Raw genomic sequence first — 26,255 nt, 5'->3', positions numbered from 1 at the left:
CCTACTTAAACAAAGCTTAAAATAAGATCCCAAAGATGGAGCTGGAGTGATGATAGCACAGCAGGGAGGGTGCTTGCCTTGCACCCAGCCAGCCCAGGTCCAGGTTCAATCATCAGCACCCCATATGGGCCCCTGAGCACTGCCAGGATTGATCCCTGGGCACAGAGCCAGAAGTGAGCCCTGAGCATTGCCAGGTATGGCCCCCAAGCAAAAGAGAAAAAAAAAACCCAACCTCTAAGAATTATGTTTCTGAGTAACTTCACTGCACCCAGAAGAAAAGCTCAAAAATAAAAGATTAGAAAAAATTAGCTTCAATCAAGGTAAAATTCACAGTATCTGGCATCTAGTAAAACAAACAAAAACACCACTAGATATTTTTAAAAGTGTCCTAAAGTGATAAAATGAAGAAGAAAAATAAGTGACTCTTTATAGAGTTGAGAAACTACACAGATGACAGAATAAGCAAAAACTTTACAGAAGTTATTAAAAAAAAAACATTTCACATATTCAAGAATCTAATCGGACTCTGGACTTTTGTGGTATGAGGCACAAAGGCTGTATTGATGCTGGGGTACTGAAACGCACACAAAAGAGTACTAGTATATGCTTCAAAATTGAAAGATTCTTAGGGGGACTGGAGTGATGGTACAGCAGATAGGGTATTTGCCTTGCTCGCAGCTAACCCGGGTTCGAAACCCGGCATCCCATATGGTCTCCTGAGCCCCGACAGGAGTAATTACTGAGTGCAGAGCAAGAGTATTTCCTAAAAAATCACCGGATGTGGCCCCCAAAACCAAAAAGATCCTTAGGACATTTATGAGGCTACTGGTTTGTATCCTGTCTAACACATCATAAGTCAATGCACACAGACATGTCAGAAAGCAGGGGCTGGATGGATAGCACAGAGAGGAGTGGGCTTGTCTTGCACATGGTGACCTAGGTTCCATCCCTGGTAGCACGTATGTTCCCCCAAGCACCTCCCGGAGTGATTCCTGAGTGCAGAGCCAGAAGTAAGCCCTGAGCACCTCAAGGTATGGAGGTTTTTTTAATATATAAAACATATATAGGGATGTTTTTATGATTTAGGTAAATACAGGGATTAAAGGAATACTCTGAATTACTATTACCATTTCACTATCCTTGTTTCACATTCTTGTTTAGTGAGAAATAAGACTACTAGAACACTGATGCAATCGGGCACCTTCTCTAATCGCCTTTTGTCTCAATCCCCAGAAGAAGCATTGGTATGAATTTTTATTATACTTGTTTAGTCCCTAATGTGCTTTTGCTCCTTTTGTCATTCAAAACTGTTAAAAATCTATCAATGTTCGTAAGACGATTAATTCATTTTAGTTGCAACATAGTATCTGATTGATTCATTCACTGAGTCAACAAATATTTGTTACTGAGTGCCTGTTCCATGTACAATTTGTCAGGCAAAACCAGATTCAGGAGTGAAGCAAACATAAATAAACAACACTCCCCTCATTGAGCTCAGATTGTGCCAAGGACACACAATGAAGAACTTAGCCTGAATACTAACAGTGGATGTTTTTTGTTTTTTTTCTTTCCTTTTTTGGGTCACGCCCGGCAATGCTTAGGGGTAACTCCTGACTGCACTCAGGCATCACTCCTGACAGTTCTGGGGGACCGTATGGGATGCCGGGGATTGAACCCAGGTTGGCCACGTGCCAGGCAAACACCCTCCCCGCTGTTCTATTGCTCTGGCCCCACTGAGCGGGTTTAATGATGGTAAGTGCCCAGAGGAAAAGAACTGGGAAAACAGGGCAAGTGGAACAATGTCGAGAAAAGGAGCAGGTTTCAGGAATACGACCAGGGGCACAGGGAAGGCGTCACTAACACCATATTACCTTCCCAGCTGGCTGTAGCCAACGCCCAACTCAATGCTTTAAGGGACCCTGTTAGTGCACATCTTCACCAAAATGCACTACTGACCCCTTTAGAAGGACTCAAACAGTAACACAGAGTTTCATGTAATCATCTCTAAGTGGGTGTCTCTGGAAGCTATTATGCTTTCTAGGGTCTGTTTTCTTTCTCTGAACAACTGTAATGAGTAGGAGGAGAAAACAGACAATTTTCCACTGCCCATTCAGAATTTCTCTAATGTGAAATGCCTATTTGCTTTTTGGACCCAGGGTCTAACATGTTTCTCTTTCTAATTTCCTTTACCTCTGTGTATTCTCTGGATGAAAATTCTAACAGCTCTGTATGTTATTTATACGAATGAACACTATCTCCCAATTTTATTCATGGTGTCTTCCAATATACAGAATTTTGACATAGTCAAATTCACCCCCCTAACATTATCCGGACATAACCTGTTCGTTTACCGAACCTCACAGTTCTAAGTTAGGTGTCAGTTCCAGCTAAGTTTGAATCCACAGGGAATGCAAAGGCATTGACAGCTTATCACTAAGGTATCCTGGAAACCCCACTGCACCATCCTGCCCAACACACAGCCTCTAGCACCGCTGGGCTAGTCTCATGACTCTGAATCAAAACTACACTGGCCAATTCTTTATATCTAAATTAATTTTAACAAGCACTTTTGCGAATTTTACATTCTGCGAACAGTCTTACTTTCTTTTCAAACTTGTCTAGAATTACCTGCTTAACGTAAAATGCAAAAGAAACCTACCTTTGTCCAACCACTCTTCAGAATAGTGGCCCGCTTCCCATCACCAAGGGCATTTCTAAAAAGAAAAGCAAGGAACAGCATTTTCAAATAGCTTTATGCAATAATTACACATGCACATCTACGGTGCTTCTGGAATTTCCATATAATACCTAGCTGTTTTTTTTTCTCGCTTAAAAAAAATCTATAAAATGAAAGAGTTGGGAAATATGGAAAACTAAAACAAAGGGGGAAGAGTTTCCAGAGTTTCAATCACAGCTATCCAGTAATAAGATTTTTAAAGAGCACTTCCTACACATATTTACTTATACCTAACTGGCTACCATAAATCCATTTTATGCAGTATTCTTGCATGCCTGCAAGAGTCTATTCTCCAAAAACATAACTAAACTCCCAACTTCCACACAACACATTGGCAAAGCAATGAACTCTGAAATGACTCTGAAAGCTGGAACTAGAAATGAACTTGCCCTCCGCCATTTCTATCTCAATAACCTGCCTGGGTCTACTTCCTAAAGTAGGTCTATAAAATGAAGACAGAAATCATCCTTTCTGCTTTGAATATGTTAAAAAACGAAAACCCACAGTGTTTTATGAATCAACAGTACTAACAGACCTAATAGCTTAAGTCTCCTTTTCCTTTTTCTTCAATGATTCCCTACGCCAGCTCAGTCATTTATACCACCCACACTCACCCCACAAAACTTACCATCACTCAAACCTGGTAAAACTCCAAAAATCACCAATCTAGACATCCCACTCTCCTCCTCTCTGAGGCCTGGCCAAATGACTCACTCGCTCTCTCTGTATACATCTACTGGGGATAGCTCATCATTTCACTTCACACATATACCAATTCTCTGTAGTTCTTTTTGTCTCTGTTACGCCTTGCTCTAAGGCAAAAACCCAGCTCTGCATCAATCCCACTTTCTGTTTTCTTTATGACTTTATCTGAAGAGCTAACCACTGCCTGAGAAATGACATAGCAGAATACATAGGCAGACTTATGACTGATCTGATAATCTGCAGGTATTCAAAATTCAAAAGGTACAGCCACTCCAGAGGCCTTTAACACTGTCCAGCAATCTTTTCATATAGAAACCTTCCCTAACTTGCTCATTTCAAATCTTGTGTTCTTTCTTTCAACTTCTGTCTCCCCTCTACCTTCCGGCAGGGTTCAATAAGTAGAACCATAGAGAAAACTCACCCTTTCCTACTACCAAACACGAAGACAAACCCACCTCTGGCCCTAAAGTCTTCCTCTTCCACCTGATAGTTAATTTCTCCACCTATGTCCTATACTTCTTCCTCTTTATTCATAGCTCACCAATAAAATCAACTGTCCCCTCTCCAGAATCAGTACTTTTTATAGACAAAATACAAGCAATACAATTTACGATTTGAACTATTTCAAATATACAGTTGTGTGGCATCAAAAACATTCACACTACTAAATAATCGCCCATAAACTTTAAATATGCTTAGCTACTTGAACCCAAAGCAAACAGCTACCCAACCACTATTACTTTTATTCCTGGTAACCAAACTTCTGTGACTCATGACTACATGATACACAAATCTTTTATTTTTTTCTTTTTGGATCACACCTGGCAATGCACAAGGGTTACTCCTGGCTCTGCACTCAGGAATTACTCCTGGCGGTGCCTAGGGGACCATATGGGATGCTGGGAATCGAACCAGGGTCGGCCGCGTGCAAGGCAAATGCCCTACCCGCTGTGCTATCGCTGCAGCCCCAAATTTTTAATTAGTGTAACCAATATGGCAGCCCCACTTTCCTTTACACTGATTAGTCTAGTCTTGTAGTCAAGTGATTCACTGCTAACCAATGAGACCATCAGGGACTCATTTAAAAAAGAATTATGAAAAACAAAACTAAATATATACTATCAGAGAGGAATACCTATGAAAAGATATGCAAAAACAAAGCAAAAAATTGTAAAAGCATGAAAGATCTAAGAATCAGACTTGAACGTACTGGTTTAGTGCAAAGTAAATGCACTCTTAAGTTACAGTGCTAAGTGGATGAACATCCATTATTATCCTTAACCTTAATTTACTCAAAATACAAAAATCAACTCCGGAATGAACCACAGATCAAAAGTTACACAAGGGACCGGAGCAGTAGTATAGCAGGTGAGGCACTTGCCTTGCATGCGGCCAGCCCAGATTCGAGCCCCAGCACCCCATCAGTCCCCCAAGCACTGCCAGGAGTGAGCCCTGAGTGCAGAGCCAGAAGAAACCCCTGAGCATCACTGGATGTGGCCGCTCCCTGCCCAAAAACAGTTACACGAGCAAGATTTGGAAAAAATAGAACATTCTGGTAACTTTACAACCAGAGAGATTATAAACAGAAGCACTTAACTAAAAAAATGCTTAGGGGGTAGGAAAATAATTATGGCATATAAACAGCAATTTCTGTTGAGAAAAGAAAATTATGAAGAGTGAAAAAAGAAAGCCAGACTATGTGAATAAATCTGACCAATGATTTATATTCAGAAGTTTCAGAACTCCTAGAACTGTAAACACTGAATATCAAAGGGGGGGGGGGGGGGGGAAGTGACATTTTCAAACAGGCAAGGTACTTCACAAAAAAATAAAATAGCTAAGTGGTCAATAAATTTATGAAAAATGCTCAACTTAAATGCTCTCCATCGACGTAAAAATGCAAATTAAGAACCGCGGCATGATAAATCCACACAATATCTAAATGAAATGACACAAAATAATAAGCATCAGTGAGGATGTGAAACAGAAACCCTCATACGCTGCTGGCAGGCGTGCAATCGATACCGTCACTTTGGAAATTATCTGTTAAAGCTGATGTAAGCAGTCCTGCGTCGAACAACTGCATACCTTGGCTATATCCGCAAGAGAAATGAATACGATGCTCACAATGACAGTGCTGTAGCACAGAAATTCTAGCAACTGCACAAATGCCCATCAGCAATCATGGATAGAATATGGTATATTCATGCAACAGATGAACACTTCACAATTCCATGCGCCAATATGGATCTCAAAAACAATGCAGAAGGCCAGACATTACATAGCACAAAACCAGGCACGACGTTCTTGTTGGGAACAGTGAGTGTGGGGGTCTGGAAGCCATTCTGGAGGTGGACAGGGTTGGCCGCAGGGAGGCACTCTGGGGATTGGCCACAGCTGTGTGGTTTCTGAAAGTTTAACTGTACACCTCTCGGCAAGTATGGTTTTTTAAATAAACAGCAATGGGCCATCTTTCTGCTGGAGATGAATATCTAGTTTTATGTCTAACAAAACAGCCAACTTGCCATGAGAAGGAGCAGAGTGGGCTGGAAAATAAAAAGATTATTGTTGCATCCTTAGAAAACCACATGGTGGGATTCCTGATATGAGGTTCTTTTCACCATTTAAACCAGTCGAATAGGAGTTTAGTGTTATTTGCAGCCCAAACACCCTCCTACAGTGACTCATCTGCTCTGCTCCTCACTGCCCTTCTCTCCAGCCTGGATCCTTCAAGCCTGTTTGAGTGTGAAAGGGCGAGGGTCCTGTCCCCACCAGCGCCTCTCACTGCCGCAGGTCAGCCTTGGGGGAGTTCCAGGCACCGCTTCTTCTCTTCCAACACCCAAACCACCCGCGACTTTTGCCATTTTCACCTCCATGGTAATTCAGGTTCTTCTATTTTAACATTTCCACTGCCCCTGCTCTCAAGACCTCAGTCTCCACTGCCCACCGAGCATACAGGCAATCTCCTGCCCACTCACACTGCTCCCCCTTGAAGCCCACTCTGCTCACTGCAACTAACCTCTTCTCTCTTTTTTTTTTGCTTTTGGGTCACACCCAGCAATACTTAGGGGTTACTCCTGGCTCTGCACTGAGAAATAACTCCTGGCGGTGCTCGGGGGACCATAGGGGATGCTGGGGACCCAGGTTGGCCACATGCAAGGCAAACACCTTCCCTGCTGTACTACCGCTCTGAACCGTTTATTTACTCTGAAGACTGTGTGACATAGCTATGTGAACACAGAACAGAGTAGGAAGAGTACTGGCCCAGATGCTCCAAGTCAGAACACGATGGTAGAGTTTTTCTCGCTCCAATTGTTTTTGCTCATACACCTTTGCATATATGTGTGGTTACATTCTGCCCTAAAATATATGATGATGAAAAAAATACGCTATTTCCCTTCCTAGTTTCCCTGCGTATTTGCTGGATCGGCATGGATTTCTCCTTAGCTCCCAACTCTTTCTGCACACCTAATAATATTTGTATTCAGGGAATGGAAAAAAAAAATCCTGTGCTAAGAAGGGGTCACTAATCCTATGGCTTAATCTTTGGGATCTTAAAACTAATACCCTTTGATTTTCTTAACTTTTTATAATGTACATTTCTTTCTTATTTGTTCTATAAATGGGGGTGGGAGCCACAATGTAACGTGGTTAGGTTTAAGTCCCAACTCTGAAAATAATAAACAAAAGATTAAAAAGGAGAGCAGGGGCTGGAGCAACAGCACAGCGGGTAGGGCATTGGCCTTGCACGCGGTCGACCCGGGTTCGATTCCCAGCATCCCAGCACAACCAGGAGTAATTCCTGAGTGCAAAGCCAGGAGTAACCCTGAGCATCATAGGGTGTGACCCAAAAAGCAAAAAAAAAAAAAAAAAAAAAAAAAAGAAAAGAAAAGAAGAGCATATTGCCTAATTTTTTAAAAAATAATACTTTGTTCAAAAGCAAACTCACCAACTGGTAAGTAAAAACAAAAAGATCACACAAGAAAGAACAAAGTAAGGAAACCAAGATATCACACAGACTTCAATTTCTCACAAATTTATAATTAAAGTGATTTTATACCTCTGGTTAGAAGAGAAATTGAGAAAAAAAATCAAAACCAGGAATTAGCAAAATCTGCTATAAATCAGTTGGGATCTCATGTCTATCAGATATAGGATATAACAAGCAAGTAATTAAATACCAAAAGGTACCAGTAAATAAGAAAACTTTTTAAATTCTGTTTCCCAATGGAAACTTAAAATACCCACTATATCCCTTGCTGTATTTGTATTTTCCCTTCACAAAATGTATTGTTCCACCAAAGAATTTGAATTTTTCGTATGAGTTCCACAAAAAAAAAAACATGTTAAACAAAGACTAACCAAATACATTGCCTATTAAAAAAAAAAAAGCTAGATATGCCTGATCCCTTTTTCCTACATTCTCCTCTAAACAGAAATTTTCGAACTACTCTTGCTCTAAAATGCCTTGCTACTTCCAAAGTGCAATTGGCAAATGAACTCCCAGAAGACAGACTAAAGAGGTGCTCTTCCCCAAGCCCGCCTAAGGGGTGGTGGCAGGACGGGACCTCTGGAAGTGTTTATCTCTGGCTAACAGTGGGACGGGGGAGAGGTGTTCTGATTTACTGACTATGTGACAATGTGGCATTAAAAACCAACCTTGTCACCCCATTGACCATCTCCGAATGAAGCACCGAGCTGCCAGTGTCATCTGCTACTTAGGGATTCCTTCATTACTCGTCTCAAAACACTGTTCATTTCTCTCCTTTCGAGATTATCTTTCACTGATTTTTATCTTTGATAATTGGGGTGGCCCTTCTCTTCCCCTCATCATGTGCCTTTGACTTTTTTCTTTTTTGGGTCTCACCCAGTGATGCACAGGTGTTGCTCCTGGCGTTGCTTGGGGAACCATATGAGATGCTGGGAATTGAACCCGGGTCAGCCGCGTGCAAGGCAAACGGCCCTACCCGCTGTGATATCGCTCCAGCCCCATCATGTGCCTTTTAAATTATACTTCTTGTTGCTTTCCACCAAATACTTCAAGGATACATAAAAGTACAGAGAAAAACATGATCTGAACGAAGAAGCGGGCGCCAGCTTAGCAAGAGCTCGGCATTGAGTTCCAGTCTCTGCAGAAGGGCGTCACGGTTGGCATCGCCTTCGGTTGGGTACCCGCCTTCCCATCTCCAGGCCGCTTCTCGCCTTTCCTTCCCAGAGACAGCCACGCCCCTGGAGTTTCAGAGGACCATGCATCTGAGAAACATTTTTAACATATACTATGCAGGAATGATGGATACGGCATATATCATTTTGCATACTTAGAACATTACACAACTTTCTGAATTTATCATGGCATCATACCATACAAAGTCATTGTGCAACTTGCTTTGTCACGCACACCACATATTAACTGTTGCATAGAATTCCATTGTATGAATATACCATCATTTGTTTATCCATTCCCCTGCTGATGGACATTTAGTTGCTTCCGTTGTTTTACTCTTACACACAAATGCTACAGCAAAGGCTCACACACAGCTTCCTGGGTACCCGTTTGCGACTGGCCGCTGAGCGCCTAGAGGTGGCTGCGGGTCACGCACATCTTCACTTTGCCAAACGGCTCTCCAAGTGACTGCACCAAATTTACACTTGCGCCAGCAGAGTATGAAAAGTTTCCTTTGTTCCACATCCTCTCAAACACATGGTATTACGAAGTTTTTAAATGTTTGCCAATCTGAAGAGATACATAGGATTAATCTGCATTGTTCTGGAAGGATAATTGTGTTTATTGACCATGTGGACCACCGGTTTTAAGCATTTTTCACGTTCACATTGCTTTGCATCACACCCATCACCCTTCCATGGTGCCGAATCCCAGAGACACTGCACTCGGGCCACCTACGTTCAAATTTTGGCTGAGGAAAAAAATCTGGCTGTAACACACAGCTTGGAGTCTGGCTTGCCAGAACTCAGTTTTTCACCTGTCAAGCAACTCTCACACCTACTTCACAAGGTTGAATGTTTACAACATGAAAGTTCGGAAAGTGTTAGTCAAGTTGTATTTGAGCGTAGATTTACCCTTTTAGATACTAATATTGACAAAAGTGTATTTTAACAGAATGCTGAATGCTGCAATTTATGCTAATTTTTTAGAATTATTTCAGAAGTTCTGTAATCAAGGCTTTATTTCTTTAGTTCCTCTTTCCTAGTATTACCTGGAATTTCACACTGTTATCTTTGAACTTTTTATCCCTTGTTTTTCAGCTGGAAAGTCTAACCGTGTGGAACAAGTATGAGAGAGCACCCTTGCACGAACACAGGAAGCCTGGAGGCTGGGTGGCCCCAGCAGTCCCTACAGTGCTCAGCCAGCGTCCCATGCAAGGTCTGCCAACCTCTGATGATGCAGAGCTCAGAACATCTCTCCTCATCTAGAACAGTCCTCTCTGCTTATCTAGAAAGGTCCTCCTCAGTGGTATTTTTGAGCTCCTGGCAACTTTACTGTATTTTTTTAATTTTAATTTTATTTATTTTTTTACTTTTGGATCACACCCAGTGATGCACAGGAGTTATCCCTGCTCTGTGCTCAGAAAGTACCACATGGGACGCCAGGGATCAAACCCAGGTGGGTCATGTGCAAGGCAAATGCCCAATATGCTGTACTATCGCTCCAGCCCCTATTGGCAACTTCTAAGGTTTGCTCACCTGATCAGGGATTCTATGTATGCGGGTTGAAAAAGTAGTATTCCTCTATCACTGAGCAAGTCAAACAATGTGCAAAAAACAAAACCACTGAGGCATGATTTTTGTAACATTAAAACTAGTATCCATGTGAGCTGGGAAATTATCTAACATGGAAATCTAGCCTGTCAGGTAGAGTGATGAGGCTAGATGCCTGGCCAAACTTTTGGCCTTGACTTCACCAAGCTACCTCGTTTCCACTCTAAAGCACCTCCTTGGCAGTAAAGTTTTACTTTACTGTGTCTAGAGGGCAAAACTCTTGATCAATAGCAGAAAACCCTGGTTTGCCTCTCAGCTGTCTGGTCTCTCCTATGCAGAGTGTCACATTCTGCATTCTGCATTGGGGTATCCTAATTCTGACCCATTAGGGTTTTAGACAGATGCTTCCTTAGCTAAGTTGCCAACCGACCGTCTTGGAAGCATACAGATTCACCTCAAACCATGTTAAGAAATGGCAACTCTGAACTTAGCCAAAGGTAATAATCTATGCATATTTGCGACTCATTTGTCGGAACCAGATGGCCAATGGTACTGATGGAAGACTGTATCGCCCATCCATTCCTCTAGACTAGATAACCTGGGTTAATCCACAGCTTAAGCCTCTAACAGCTGCATAACGATAATACAGCGGTATTCTCCGAGGTGGTTGGATTACTGGTGATTTTAATTTTCTTCTTTTTAAACTCTTGTATTTTCCAATTTTTCTACCATGAGAATGTATTCTGTTCATAATAAAAGAAAAACAGTGTTACTTTTAAGAGCTACATACCTGGAATAAACTACCTTCCCCTCACCCACACTCCCTCTCCCCAGTATGCTTTCTGATAACAACTAATACGATTCTGCATTTATTCATGAGAAAAACCAAAAACTGTACTTGTAGTTTTTTTTTCTTTTTTTGCTATAAAAATTGATTTAGGAAGGCTGGAGCAATAGCACAGCGGGTAGGGTGTTTGCCTTGCACGCAGCCAACCTAGGTTCGATTCCCAGCATCCCACATGATCCCCCGAGCACCACCAAGAGTAATTCCTGAGTGCATGAACCAGGAGTAACTCTGGTAACACTGACCTAAATCAAAAAAATTGATTTAGGTCATGCCCAGTGGCGCTCTAGTAACACTCCTGGTGGTGTTTCGGGGACCATTTGGGGTGTTGGGGACTGAACTGGAGTTAGATACGGGGGAAGAAACTGTCTTGACTCTTATTTTATTGCTCCAGCCCAGAACACAGTGTTAGAAATAGAAAGTTCTTCTCTATTCCATCATGTAAGTAATAATAAACCATGTTTTAAAAAAAAATCTCTCCTGGAAAAACACTATTTGATCTGAGCAAATGGTATCTCTTTTCTCTTGGACAGTGAGAACTACAGATTCCGTCAAGTCTTTCGAAGTTAGACAACAGAAAGGTCAGCTGCAAATATTAACCAAGAGGGATCACTCGCTTATGCCTATACACACAGAGACAGAGCTTTATTCCTAGCTTGAACTTGATAATTTTATTTTTTTCTTTTATTGGTTTTAAGAAGGAGTGCTGAGGAGAGTGAGGCAGAAGGGGAAGGAGCAGCACACAGTCCTGTGGGTTGGATTGAGGGTCTTGGACAGTCCAAGCATCACTTGAACTACTTCCCTTACCCGACTGTCTTTTTTTTTATTCTTTTTTCTTCTTTTGAGGGTTGGGTGTGTGGGTGGAGAGGAGGCATCAACTCAGTAGTAGTGCCAGGGATCTAACCTGCGTCCCCAGGATGCAAAGCAAGACCTCCAGCCCTGAGTCACCCACTCCTTGTTTTAATAATCTACTGAGTGGGACATATTCTTTTGTTTATTTATTTGCTTTTTGGGTCACACCCAACAATGCACAGGGGTTACTCCTGGCTCATGCACTCAGGAATTACTCGTGGCAGTGCTCAGGGGACCATATGGGATGCTGGGAACCGAACCCGGGTTGGCCTCGTGCAAGGCAAACGCCCTATCCACTGTGCTATCGCTCTAGCTGTGGGAGGTATTCTTGAGGCCACTCTAAACCCTTCTTTTGGACACAAGTAACCAGAACAGCATATAGTGCTCAATATTATTAATTCTGACAATTTATATTCTAAAACTGCTTAGCAAAGGGGACACCAGAGGGTTCAATGTTGACAATCTTTCTCACGGTGATTCACTAATAACTTACTACAGTAAAATTTCTTCCAGAACTATATGGGTTAACAGAGGAAAAAGAAGGCAATATAGGTGTTAAAAACACAGATTTGTCCCATCAGTTAAAATCTGTGTCAAATCTTGGCATCACTACTCAATGAAGGTATGAGCGTTAAAACGTAAATATGGAAAATATTACCACCTACCAATTATGGGTATTATGATACTTAAAAAGCATACATAAAGCACTTAAATATGCCTAACACATCATCCACTCAGAATGGTGACTGCTAGTAAGTACATAGTCTATAGAGCCCTCTTTCAGTATTTAACTGAACTGCCAAAGAAATTTTAAGTGTTTTCTTGATTACCTGCAAAACAAAGATTTCCCACCAAATAAGTATTCAATATATTAGGTCAGTGACTGGAAAACTTTAACCAACTTACCTGAACTGTCCAGTGCGAAGGAAACAAAGAGCCCGGTTACCATAAAGGAGGTGATTTTCAGGACTTTAAAAGAAATAACATGTCATCAGTAAGCACATTACACATCAAACAAACAATCCCACAGAAAATGTGAGCCATAAACACCTTTTCAAGAATTTTACATTTCTCACAAGCACGAAAGTTTGTAAGTCTGTAACTGTACCTCACGGTGATTCACTAATAAAAACTTTTAAAAAATCTACGTTTGACAGACCAGAAAGAATTTGGATTTGGAGGGATTTAGAGTTCGAATTGGCTATATTTCCAAGTCCTTCACTTTCTCCTGACCAATTTTATTCACATAGCCTAAACTTCCTGCATTAAAAATGAAGAGTTACAGTCTCTCTCCGCCTACTCCAAAGAACCTCCAGTGGCCACAAACTCACAGAAGAAAATCCCAGGTACCTGGGACAAGAGACTGAGGAATTTTAGGTCACATGGGGTAGGGGACGGGTCATCCCATCCTGTTACCCCTTCGGGGTCCTGGCTGTCACACCCGCGAACTGCCTCCAGGTGCCATTTAAGCGCAGTGATGGCCTTGATCCAGAGACTCACAAATGAATCTCAGAATGGCTTAGCTCGCTACAGAGATGTCTCCAGACACCAATCATTTACAATTTTAGAATTCCAGGAGTGCATCTCTTGATATTAATAATAAGCAACAGAAAATAAATTATCTAGCAAAAAAAAAAAAAAGCTAGGGGTTGAGAGATAACAGAGTTTGTAAGACACTTACCTTGTATGCATCTGACCTGGGTTCAATCCCTGACACTTTAACACACACACACACACACACACACAGAGCACTGTTTTTATTTTGCTCTTACCTGTATTCAATGGCTCTGGTGTAATAGATAATAGCCATATCAAATCTCTCTTTGGAAAACGCTTCATTTCCTTTTATTTTCATGAGTTCTCCTTGCTAAGAAACCAAAATAAAAGAATATCCATCAATTACCTCCAAGACAATCAAGAGCCCAAATACCTAAAAAATATTTCTGCATTGCTATCTTTTAGATCAGAAATAATCTGAGGGATTATCTACATAGAAAATAAAAATTCATACCCCCACTATTTTGATTTGTAGAGAAATTTTTTTCAAATGAATAATTTGATGCTAAATTATTAAAGATATTAAAAATAAAACCAGATTATAAAAACTTAATAAATCAATATACCCCCTTGTGTGGGAGGCTCACATTTAAATATACCTATTAAGCTTGACATATGATGAGGGAAAGAAACAGATGTGATGTAAGGCAAAATTTCACTTTCAAAGAATATGTAACTCAATATCATACAGGCAATGCAAAAAATGAAATCACAAGAACATACATAAAATTAAAAATGCAAACATTACTGAAATTTCACAGCAATCTCAAAATTTTAAACACATGAAAATAAACTCAATGTATTTTAACTAGATTAACAATTTTCCTAAATCTTTTCTAAAATTTAGTTAAAATCATACCTCCTATAAGTTAACCATATGGAATGTTAACTCTAGCTCAAAAAAAGCCGTTGTTACCAAGGAAAATCGTACTTCTTAGGCTAACTAAAAGCCTTTTAATTAGAAAAAAAATTTTTTTTTTAAATTTTCAGCTAAATGCTTTGAAATCTCTAACACTAGAAAATTGTTCAACATGCTATTATTCTGCAGTTCAAAGAATAAATATTTGGAGCCAGAGAGAAAGTACAGGGGGTAAGACTCTTGCCTTCATGCAGCCAACCCGAGTTCAATCCCCTTCATGCCATATGGTCCTCCAAGACCACCAAGGGTAATTGCTGAGCACAGACCAGGAGTAAGCCCTGGGCATCACTGGGTGTGGTCCCAAAACCAAAAAACAAAGCAAAAAAATACAAAAATAAAAATTCCAACTAAAATGGATTAAAATGTCCTCTCAAGAAGCCCAAGTAATAGCAGAATAGGTAGGGCACTTGCCTTGTATGTGACTTACTCAGGTTCCTGGCACCCTACACGGTATCCAGAGCTCCGTCAGGAGTAATACCTGAGTGCAGAGCTAGGACTAAGCCCTGAGCATCTCTGGGTGTGGCCCCCACAGAAATAACAACAAAATGTTCCCTCCAATGCCAACTTGATTTTACGATGGCTTCTGTATTTTGTCAGAGAGCAGTTTTTACTGAAAATCCTAAAAGTTACTAAAAAGCACTAACAAGTAAATCATACAACAGATTTAGAAGTAAGTATTTATTCTCACCTCTATACACTCTGGACAATTTGGAGTTCTGAAGTCTTCAAGCAAATTGTAGTTCTCTGTTACAACTTTAGTTATGTGATACTTATCTAGATTTTATTTTTAGGAGAGAGAAAATATTTGTTTAAAATATTCCTATTGACAGTGTCCTAATTCTTAAGTCAGGTAGGTAAGTTCATTGAGTTCATACTTTCTAGATAATCTGTCTTATAATCTCTTTACATATACCAAATAATACATTTAATAACTACTACCAAATGTTTCAGAAAAGATTAGATCTGTTGTTTGCTATGAATCTTTTTTTCTAACTTAAAAAAATTTTTTTGTCATTAGTTTTCATTGTAGTTACAACAAAAGCACTTTTACACTACATTCTTAATATGGTCCATAGTTAGTTACTCAAGTGAATCCAGCAAATATTATTCAGCACTTATGATATATCTGTTACAATATTCTACAAAGAAATATCTGAAAACAAAAACTGGGAAAACCTTCTAAATATACTTAGAAATATACTAAACAAATTTACTAAAAAAAAAAATACTACAAGTATATTTAACAAATGATGAATTTGGAATGTTTCACCAAGCTTAAAGCTACTTAATTCAATATTAGTCATCACTGAACTATTTTTTAATTCTTAAGTTATTTTATCTTAATTAAAACACAGAATTAAGTATTTTAGTGAAAAATACTCAATTCAAGATTTGACCAATCAATGAAATGTTAAAAATCAGACATTTGAAAGACTATCTTTTTGATTCAGGCTAGAATGATTTGCAACAATGTTATAGTAACGTCTAGCTGACAATGCTACCACCCTACTCACCCCCACACTGCCCTTCCCACTCCTGTAGCTGGATCCTTCTACCCACCCTAACACTAGCCCCTTGGCAAACTCAGTCCTACAGGTCAACTGTCAGGATCTGTTATCCCTGGTCATTTTTTTTTTATTCCTTTACTATGAAACACCACACTTAAATTACTAAGTAATTACGACACATGAGGAATTGGCCAATATGTCAGAAGTTTTACCAGTCCCCATTTTCCATTCCAAAGATGTTCTACAAAAGAATTTTCTCAAAGTAGCAATTTCATTTCTACAATATTAGACTTCTGCCCTGAAATCAAATACACTTATAACTACAGTGAGAGGAGAACTCAAAATCTGAAATTCAAATATCACTACAGAAGGTCACACCAAATCAAGGAAGAGCACAGGATGAAAACTAGGACTGAGATTTGTGACACACTTTGGCGCCTAGGCCCTCCTAGATGGTAGACTGCTAAACAGGACTTAACCGATCAGAGTCTTCCTTCACCACCTTGCTTAGCCTTTCTGGGCTGTGGCCATAAATTCTAAAACACTCCAGAACAAAGTCAACCTATCTATGGAATATAGTCCAGCATCCAATAAGTCCCCAAAATGGCTTCTTTTGCGGGTCACACCTAGCAATGCTCAGAGATTATTCCTAGTGATGCTCGGGGGACCATATGAGATGCTGGGGCTCAAATCCAGGTCTGCCTTGGGCAAGGCAAATGCCCTACCTGCTACGCTATCGCCCCAGCCCCAGCCCCAGCAAAGCTTGTTTTCACTGTTTAATTTCTAACATGTTTAATTTCTAACACATGTAATAACAGTACATGTCGATGTTAGTACATGCCCTCAGAATAAATGGGCAAATTAGCAGTCTTTATTTAAAAAAAAAAAAGCCCAATGTTACTTTTCTAAGAGTCCTGCTCCTAAAAAACACTGCCAACCTTCAGAATACTTTAGGGGAAAATGTGTGACTAAGTAACAAGTTATATGAAATAGTGTCACCATACAAAGGAATAACATCTCCATCAGGGCAGAAAATTAAAATCTTAGCTTGTTACTTGTCTTCTGAATTTAAGTTCATATAGGTCCAGGTGTATTCTCTTTCTTGGGTATCATAGGTAAAAAATTGTGATCTGTTAGCTAGAATTTCAAGAAAGTGTAATATTGTAGAAATCATTAAGAACATACAGAGCGAGACTGTATTTAACAAGGTAAATCTCCCTTCAAGTTTTTTTTCTTACAATAAAAAATAAAAATTTAAAAAAATCTTGATAAATTAAAAATCATATAGCAACATATTCCACTTGAAAAAAAGTTTTCCCCTCCCCCCCAAAAAGAATGAGTCAAGTAACAATTTAAAACATTTATACTCACATTCAGTAAAGAAAATACTTAGCATAGGCCAACAATTTTCAACTGCTCCTAATTTGGGTAGAATTGTTACGTCGCCTGTATATTTCACCCAGTTCAAAGCTTCTTCCATTGCCAAGATTTTCTATTAAAAAAAAAAGATGAAGAACATGGTTTGGGTATTAATTCTGATTTTCACGATGAAATTGTAATTGTCTTACGTTGTAGTTTATACGCATATCACACACAACCTAGCGTGTTGAACCCTAACTCGTAAAGTTAACAGATAGATGGTAGGAATTCACCTACCACATCTTCAGATAATCCCAGCCCACCCACAAAAGCTCAAGAAACTTCTGCAATGATTGCAGACCCGGAAGTTGAGTGTGGGAAATCGTCCTGTAAATGCAGGCCCTAAGATAATGGCCAGTATCTCTAGTTAAGCAAGCTGAAGGGAAGCACTGGCCCAGGCAGAAAAAGCTTCTGCTATGGGGAAATACAGGCCAAGGTGGGCAACGTCTGCCAGGCAAAGTATGAGCGCAAGAGGAAAAATCCTGTTGGGGAGTGCCCAGGCCTGACCAGCTTATCAGAGCTGTAACACACACAGCTTGTCAGGGAGCCTGCGGCGAGCAGGCCATTCCCCATAGTCTCAGGTCTACTGCTTATCTGTGCCCAGGGCCCCGGACGCCCATAGATGCCTGAACAGCTGACCCGCTGTTAGAAGTACTCACTCACTGCAAACAGTGGGTGTGAACAGAGGAAAGAGAGAAACAGAGATTGAACCTCTTTAGGCCCACAAGCCTTTGCAGTGGGCTGTCCAGGTAGCAGTGAACAAGCCACTGCATCTATTTCACTCTCTGTGGTCTGACCCCACAGCACGAGGCAAAGGTGGCCATCTGATGGGCTTCATGTGGCAATCTACCACAGCTGAGGGCTACCAGCAGGGCGGTAGCAGGAAAACCCAGAATCAAAGGTCTCTGGTCCTTCTAAGCAAGGAAACGGATTAGGATCAAGGAGATAACACAAAGATAACACTTTGCATGCAGGATCACTGGAACTACATAGGTGTCTAAGAACCTCCAGAACTGCCTCAGAGCATGTGCCAGAAGTATCCTGCACACCGCTCAGTGTGTCCCAAACTCTTCCTCAGACAAAAAGAAAAAACAAAGGGAAAAAAATTATCAGGGGTTAGAGAGATAGCACAGCGGTAGGGTATCTGTCTTGCCTGGGTTCCATCCCCGGTGCCTGATATGATCCTGAGTGCAGAACCAGGAGAAAGCCCTGAGGACTCTTAGCTGTGCACCCCTCCCCAACTCCCAACTCAGAAAAAAAAGAAAGAAAAAAAAATTATCATGATAGAGCAAGCGGGTTCTCAATTAACACCATTTCATTCAATGTCACTTCATCATGACACTGAAAAGAAAAAAGCTTTGATGCTGAATGAAATCATGCTATCTGTAGGTAGGTCCGCTTTTACTCTATCATTTCACCTTAAAAACAATGTTAGGCGAAGCATGACTATAGGTCTAGATTACATAATAATTACTTATCCGAAAAAATGCTCAGACTAGGAACCTAATGAATTTCATTTGAGAAAACATGTCAGGTAAGAAGAGGTAAAAGAATCAATTATAAGACAGGCTCAAAATTACACACTGGGGAGATGCAGGGGGAAATGGCGTAGAAGCTGATGGCTAACGCACAACACAGAAATCAGTACTCCCAAACATCAGAACAGGGACTATGATGGGGCTCCGATGCAGCAGCAGAATGCAGTTAGACGACAGTGACCATGGTGGGTTCCCAACACTGAACACTTACATTTTCTATTTTATAGCCAATTCTCAATAAGCCTCCAATAAAGAATGGATCATTCTGCAAAACAGAACCAAAGAATAAAAAGAAGCACGTTTTCTCTTATTCTGTCCATTATACTTGAATTTTCTAGTGGACCCAAGCTCCCACATTTCATGAATACTATCTGTACATATAGATTCCCCTTCCCCAGGCACTTTCCTGTCCCTCTTACCATGTCAGGGCTCTAATGTCAGCATTTAAAAATAATCGGATACTGGATTCTAATGGCAAAAATTACTGAAATTAGGGCCAGCAAGATAGTATGGCAGGCAAGGCACTTGCTTTGGCAAGCAGCCGACCCAGGTTCAATCCCCAGCAGCCAATATGGTCCACTGAGCCCCACATAATCCGAGCACTGCAGTGGTGGCCCAAAAACCACACACCCCAAAATCAGACTAATATTTAGAAACATGGATTTTAAGGTTGATTACTTCTAGATTTTTTTCAGATGTAAAATATTTTATTTGTAAACGGTGATCTTCTAAATCTGTGTCCATGAATTCCAAAACCCATAACACTCTGTATACTTCAAAAAATTCAATTTTGCCAGCATCAGATAGTATGATACAGAACAGAAAACAGAACGAACCAGAGACCCAGGGAGGCAAATACTGGCAGCATAATTACTTATAGATTTTTATGACACTATGGATGACTTTGATTTTATAGTATATCAATATACCTGCATGTTAGTCTTAGGTTCTGACAGAAATGACACGCAATCATGCTGTCATTCTTGACTACTGGGACAAGACTGGTGTGAGGACACTGTAATGATGAAAATTTCTGCAAGGCCACGGCTACAGCTGAGTTAATCAAGTACCCTACATTCAACAGAGGGACTGTAGAATTTACAACCCCAAGAAATAAAATGCCACTTCAAAAATAAAACAACACAGTGACTGATAAAAATAACTATACCTTAACTCATACTAATTTGACATGATCACACTGACCGCACAGGTCTGGAGACATGGCTCGGTGGCAAAGCACCTGCCTTGTATGTGTGAAGGCCCTGAGTTCACTTCCCACACCATGAACAAAAGAATGAATAAATAGCTACGAAATCTATCCCAGATAACAAGTATTGTGAAGGTGGGGGCAGTCACTTGGTTTAACTCCTATAAAACCAGGAGCACAATTTTGTGACAAATTTCCATTTCTCTAGATGTCAAGGAGCAGTGCTAGATGTCAGGTCTAATTGTTAAGCTCAGCCCTCCTCCTGACCCCTCAAACTCATAGTAGCAGAGGAAAAAGAAACCATGACCTATTTAGCACTCACTATGGATTAACTGCTAACTGGAGCCTGATACCATATACATATTAGTAGTCTTGAAATAAAGGAGAAAATAACCACACACTATACTTACCACAACTCTCTTCGCCAAATCAACAATATCTTCCATCAACTCAATATGTTGCAATTTCTTCAAACTCATCTCAGGAGCTTGAGAATCACTTAAAAACAAATTTATTTTATTTTATAACATTTATAAAATTTACTTTATCCTGTATGATCCCTGAGTACATCCAGGAATAATTCCTGAGCTCAGAGCCAGGAATAACCCCTGAAAATCGCTGGGTGTGGGCGCCCCCCCCAAAAAAAATTTACTGAACTTTACACTTGACTGTGTATGTCAGTTTGACCTAGGTGAAAAAAAATTAAGTTCTCTATTTACTCAAGGAAGATTGTTTATCTAGTGGACAAAATACTCTGTCTTTCTTTTCTGGACTACAATAAGATTTAGAGATCCATATATTATTATTATCAACTCCTTACTTCACTGATACTATCTAATGTTCTTCAGTTTCAATTCATTGCAATCTTATGATGACTAATTGATATCAAACTGAAAGTATCAACTTTCACCCTACTCTTTAACAAGAATCAAGCTGAACAGTCTATAGAAATGGAACGTAAGCCCGTTACTGAACTTGGCATTCTGCAACACTGGGCAACATGCTGACCACTGTTTCATGCAAATTGAGTATCATCATAACTTACGTGGGCTCCACACAGGGGTGCAGTCGTGATATTATAGAACTGTTCTGACTTTGGAACAGAAGTGGCCAGAAGATATTGACTTTGATGGCATCGCAATAATCTTGCAGGACAGACATCGGTTTGCTGCACCACATGTTGCAGATGTCAAACTCTAAATTTTTAAAAAAAAAAAAAAGAAGAAGCTTTTAAGTAGTGTTTTTGTCTAAAAACCTGAAAATCAGTAGTTAAATAAAAAGAAGGTAAAAATGGGGTATGGCAAGGTAAGTAACATGCGAATGAAACATTGTTAACAGTTAGGTATTAGCTAAAACTATTTTAACAAAGAAGGGTTATGGTTTGTAGTGAAAAGAATCACTTTCTGAAAATTTTAAGTCTGCTACTTTATTGTGAATGGATGACCCTCCCTTATAGTCATGCACAAAATTAATACCTATGTACTCACCTAAGTTTCTCTCACTTTGAATATAATCTTTATACTGCATACCCTATAAAGAAATAAATGCTTTTGATATGTATCTGGTAGAGTGCAAAAGTACAATTCTTGATTTTAAGATAAAGATTGATTATACTGAACTGAAAGTTTCTGGTACACGTTAGCTGATGCATTTGAACTCTAGCATCTTCACTACGTCATAGTCAAAGACCTCTGTCAGTGTGTCCCCCCGCCCCGAACCTGTTTCTAGGGTCTTCCCTCCTGGCTCCCCTCCACACAGAAAACCACCATCCACCAGGAAATTCACCAATTTCCTGGCTGGCCCATTGTGGAGGACACTAAATCTGCCTGCTGAAATCACTTTAAAAGCAGGCACACTTCCCCATGAAAACTCACAAAACTTCTTTACCCAGATAGCTCTAAATTGAAACTTTTCAAAAAGTAAACCTTAAAAAAGTCTCAGCACCCACACACACACACACAAAATCAGTACCGAAACATACATACACGATATTGCATAATAAACTAGGGTTACTGAGGTGCTCATTCTGTAGACTGTACACATGTACTAGAAACTTTATGAACTACCACATGAAAACTGACAAAATGTTGCACGTTAATTCCATCAAAAGCACAATATAAAAGACAAAGGATTAGCGAGTCTGCTTACCAGCCCATCACAGTACAGCTGAGACATGCGACCATAATTTTTGGATGGATACTCGGGAGAAAAACCACAGTCATCTCCGTAGGTGCCATCCTCGGTCTCAGCACTATCGGCTTCCGTGAAGTCTCCCATGCTGCAGTCCTCCATGGTGTGTCAACCTAAGGCAGCAACACAAACGCAAATCAGAAATGAACCAATCTGAGGCGATACAGAAGCAGTGGTCCTGGCTACTATGGTGTTTTAGGAAAACATCGGGAACTTACGCCCCATGAAATTAACTCCAGAGCAACACTGAGCCCCAGAAGTCCTATCCTTGTTCTGCCACCCTTGCCCCCTCGCACTCTTCAAATACCAGCTGGATCAATTTTTTTTTCTTTAGGTTCACTTATTTTTCTTTGGGTTTTTCCTCTCTGCTCTGAACTTATGGGATTGATCGGCCCCTTTAGAGGGAAGATTATTCAGAGCCTCTTTCTCAGCTTTGCACGTGTCTATGGCAGGAGTGAAAGTCCCCTTTCCATTGTTGCTCTAATGCAGTCTGTCAAACATGCCATTTCAACCCATTTCACCATAAATTCTGCTATGTTCTCAACCTCCTGGGTGGAACAAAGTTCTGACTCCACCAGGGAAACTTTCAGCCCTTTTCGTCTCCTGTCTACTCCTCAGTGCTGTTTCTATCTTAAACAAAGGAGCAGAGGTAGAGTCCTACAGGGTGAATTTCTTTCTTTTTTTTTTTTTTTTGCTTTTTGGGTCACACCTGGCAACGCACAGGGGTTAACTTCTGGTTCTGCACGCAGGAATTACCCCTGGCGGTGCTTAACGGGACCATATGGGATGCTGGGAATCAAACCCAGGTTGGCCGTTTGCAAGGCAAACACCCTACCTGCTATGCTATTGCTCTAGCCCCCTAGGGTGAATTTCTTAATGCAACACCCCATGGCCTCATCCAGACGTTCCAACCTCCGAACCATCACTGCCTCTAAGGCTCACTAGGGCTACAACACATATCAGCATTGCTTGATTGTGGGCCAAAAATCTCACCTATCAGCAATCACATTTTGAGATTTTGACATGGAAAAGTGGGGAAATGAAGATGAGTTTTGAATTAAGGTTGTTGTTTTTTTTTTTTTAAATCCTGGAGGAAGTTCAATAATAAAGACCTAACAGAAAACTGCTACAAAATCTTATTGTCATTAGTAAAGGTAAAGGCCCTAATTTGTCATTAGAAAAAAAATATATAGTTTTCTTGCATCTAACTCTTGTCCAAGTAATGGCTTTCTTTTCTTAGCACCAACACCCTCATTAAATCTCTCATAGCTTTTTTGTTTGAATACTATTATCCCACTATTGTCAGAAAAAAAATAGAGCAAGTCTCTTTTTCCTAACCAAGATCACCACCATCAGTTCTTGGAATACATTATTTTTCTTGAATGTATCATTATGTTGCTTGCCAATTTGTCGTTGCAGATGCCTCATAAGATCAGAGTGAAGCATAAGCACTAACAAACTATTGCTCCTATTTGTCACATGGTGCTCCACTGCCAACACGGTGATTGGCAGACATCAGCTCATTAATCCTCACTGCAATTCTTCTGACGGCCTATTGATCATCCTCTCCACTGTACAGGCAGGAAACACTAATCACTACTCCGCAGTGCTCTCCTCTCCTCCCAATTCCATCAGACACATCAAGGCCTATCGAAACCACACGTAGCCTTGCAACTTGTCAACTGAAGTCCGCTTCCTGCTCATCTCCTGAGACCTCCTTCCCTAGCACCAACTGCAGATCAATGTCCAGGTCTACGTCCATTTTGCAATCCTTTAACTCACATTTGCTCTTCTCTGATCCCAGGACTCTCATCTCTTGAACATTCTTCGACTTCATCAATAATTCTTCCATCCTCACCCATTCAAACCCTCACATTCTCATGGACCTTTCAGTTCCTTACCACTGGGTTTCCATCTCTAACACTGAAGGGAATATCGCTTTCTGTAACTCCACCACTGCCCTTCTGTAACGGACAGGCTACCCATAAAATATGGAACCTGTCACCTGTTCTGCATGAACATATTTCTAAAACTCATAGGGAATGTAACTCCAAAAGTGACAGTAACATAATACCATTCTTTAGTGCAGTACATAATGAGGGATATGCAATGCCCTGGGAAACATCTACACTTTGAAACTAACTTTTTTCCTCCTTTTTGATATTTTGCGGGGGTCACAGCCAGCAGTGCTCAGGAGCAACCCCTAGCTCAGTGCTTGGGAGTCACTCCGGAAGTGCTAGGCACCAAACCTTGAGCATGCAAAGAATGCACCCTGCCTTTGACCTATTTCCTGCCTCTGGCTAATTTCTTAGTTTTTTAGTGCACATATGAATGCAGAAAGAGCCAAGGACTATTTGTCCTGGCCTGATCACCATGCTGACAGTGATTCTAATACAATGAATCTGCTCACATCAGGCAGACTGAGCCATGGTGACCAATCGGTCATCGGTACCAACCAACCTCTACAACAACTGTACTGTAGCCTCACACAGTGTGACTGCCGTTCTGCTTTGTTTGCTACTGTGTCTGCATTGAAGAGGTGCTATGGCACAGTGGCTACGAGCATAGACTCTGGAACCAGCGCCTCAACTGGGGTCCCAGATCCCCCATTCCCTAAATGTGTGAACTTGGGCAAGTTAGTGAACAGCACCTCTCTCTCATTAACCATTTAACACACTTAAAGTACTTAGAATAGTGCATCTAGGAAGCGCTGTAATTAATATCAGCTCCCACTGTCATAAAAATTAGATGACTATTTTTTGAAATCTACTCTTTGAACGCCCCCACTGAGCAGTCTTCCTCAACTGCTAACCCACTTTCCAGCTTACAACTTACTTGACACTGCCGGCCACCTCCTCCTCCTCAGAACGCTTCATCTGGACTCCAAAGACATTCTTCTCCTGGTTCTCCTCCTATTCTTCTGCTCTTCCTTAGCCTCCTTCATGGGCTCTTCTTCTGCTCTCCCCGCCACCCAATTGTCACCTCTCTTCTCTTCTCACGCTCACTCTCTCCTAGGGTGATCACGACCTTAGCCACCACCCCCAGAGCTTAACACAGCACTCTCTGAGCTCCCACCGGACACACGCCCTCACCATGGTATTTGCCACTTCCACGTGTCATTGTATTTCCTTGTATTTCTTTAACTGGGCTCGCTTTGACTTGGGTGATATCAATGATATGATGGTCTGATGCAGAACGGACATTGCTTTGCACACAATACATTCCCGCCACAGAAAACTTTAATGTTTATCGATGTATCATTTGAAAGTATCTCACACTGCACTGCAACAAACTGGCTGGAACATTTCAAATGCTCAACTATCCCATCTTTCCAAACTGGGTTCCATCTCCTGATTTCCAGATCCCTATCTACTGCTATACTATCTTAGCCAAGATGTCACAGCCTCTCTCATAAAAAATAAGTTCCAAAAACAAATTTATGTTTACCCTCAAAAACAAATGAAACATGGTGTCTTTCCTGTGTTAATTGTTCCCAATTAATAATACCTGCTACCTGGCCACCCGGTCAGAGAATCGGAGAGTAATCCATTCTCCGCAGCAGACCCGTAACACAGACCACACTTTCTTGTCAAGTCTACTCTGCATTCCCCTCCCCCCCAATCTAAAATAAGTACCAGGGACCTCTAAATGCCAAGGTCATTGCTTCCCAAAAACTGCATCTTTTCTCTACAGAAGTCATTTAACAAGCGGGCTCCTAACAGTGACTAACCTTCAATCCTGGCACCCTCCAAAAGAGATTGTGACATTTCACTGCTTTGAAGTAGTTTCCCCTTCATCTTCAGAATAAAGGCCAAACACACTGCACTAGCCCAGAAGGCCTGCTGGGAGTCTGTTCCTGCTTTTACTCTGCTCAGCCAGGACATACACCTAAAACGCCACACTGCTTGCCAAGTGCCACCCAGTCCTACTACTCCATTGTAGGAAGGGCTTCATCTTCCCACTCCCACCAAGTCTATTCTGCATCTTCCCTAGAACCGCATATTTTTTTTTTTACACTATTTGATCATCACAAGCTTATCCCCGTAGGTTGGTGTGCTCTGG

At 40.8% G+C, this 26,255-nt stretch overlaps 1 protein-coding gene and 1 pseudogene across 1 annotated transcript in view; one reads left to right on the top strand and one right to left on the bottom strand.

Moving 5' to 3' along the window:
* The window catches only part of TTC3 (tetratricopeptide repeat domain 3), an 86,398-nt gene extending 61,177 nt beyond the window's left edge, over window positions 1–25,221 (bottom strand). Inside the window, exons 1-11 of the mRNA XM_056119245.1 lie at window positions 25,029–25,221; window positions 22,152–22,306; window positions 21,491–21,533; window positions 21,049–21,199; window positions 20,414–20,501; window positions 19,008–19,061; window positions 17,211–17,331; window positions 15,020–15,105; window positions 13,628–13,722; window positions 12,762–12,824; window positions 2,660–2,714 (exon numbers count right to left, since the gene is read on the bottom strand). Of these exons, the coding sequence (XP_055975220.1) occupies window positions 2,660–2,714; window positions 12,762–12,824; window positions 13,628–13,722; window positions 15,020–15,105; window positions 17,211–17,331; window positions 19,008–19,061; window positions 20,414–20,501; window positions 21,049–21,199; window positions 21,491–21,533; window positions 22,152–22,295 (900 nt within the window). The 5' untranslated portion in view covers window positions 22,296–22,306; window positions 25,029–25,221. The remainder of the gene's footprint in view (window positions 1–2,659; window positions 2,715–12,761; window positions 12,825–13,627; window positions 13,723–15,019; window positions 15,106–17,210; window positions 17,332–19,007; window positions 19,062–20,413; window positions 20,502–21,048; window positions 21,200–21,490; window positions 21,534–22,151; window positions 22,307–25,028) is intronic.
* LOC130029045 (uncharacterized) lies at window positions 19,688–19,813 on the top strand (annotated as a pseudogene).
* Window positions 25,222–26,255: the final 1,034 nt, after the last annotated feature.

The sequence above is a fragment of the Sorex fumeus genome, unplaced genomic scaffold, assembly GCF_029834395.1.
Source record: "Sorex fumeus unplaced genomic scaffold, SorFum_2.1 ptg000041l, whole genome shotgun sequence".
NCBI classification, from domain to species: Eukaryota; Metazoa; Chordata; class Mammalia; order Eulipotyphla; family Soricidae; genus Sorex; species Sorex fumeus.
This window is presented reverse-complemented; position numbering and strand designations above follow the sequence as displayed.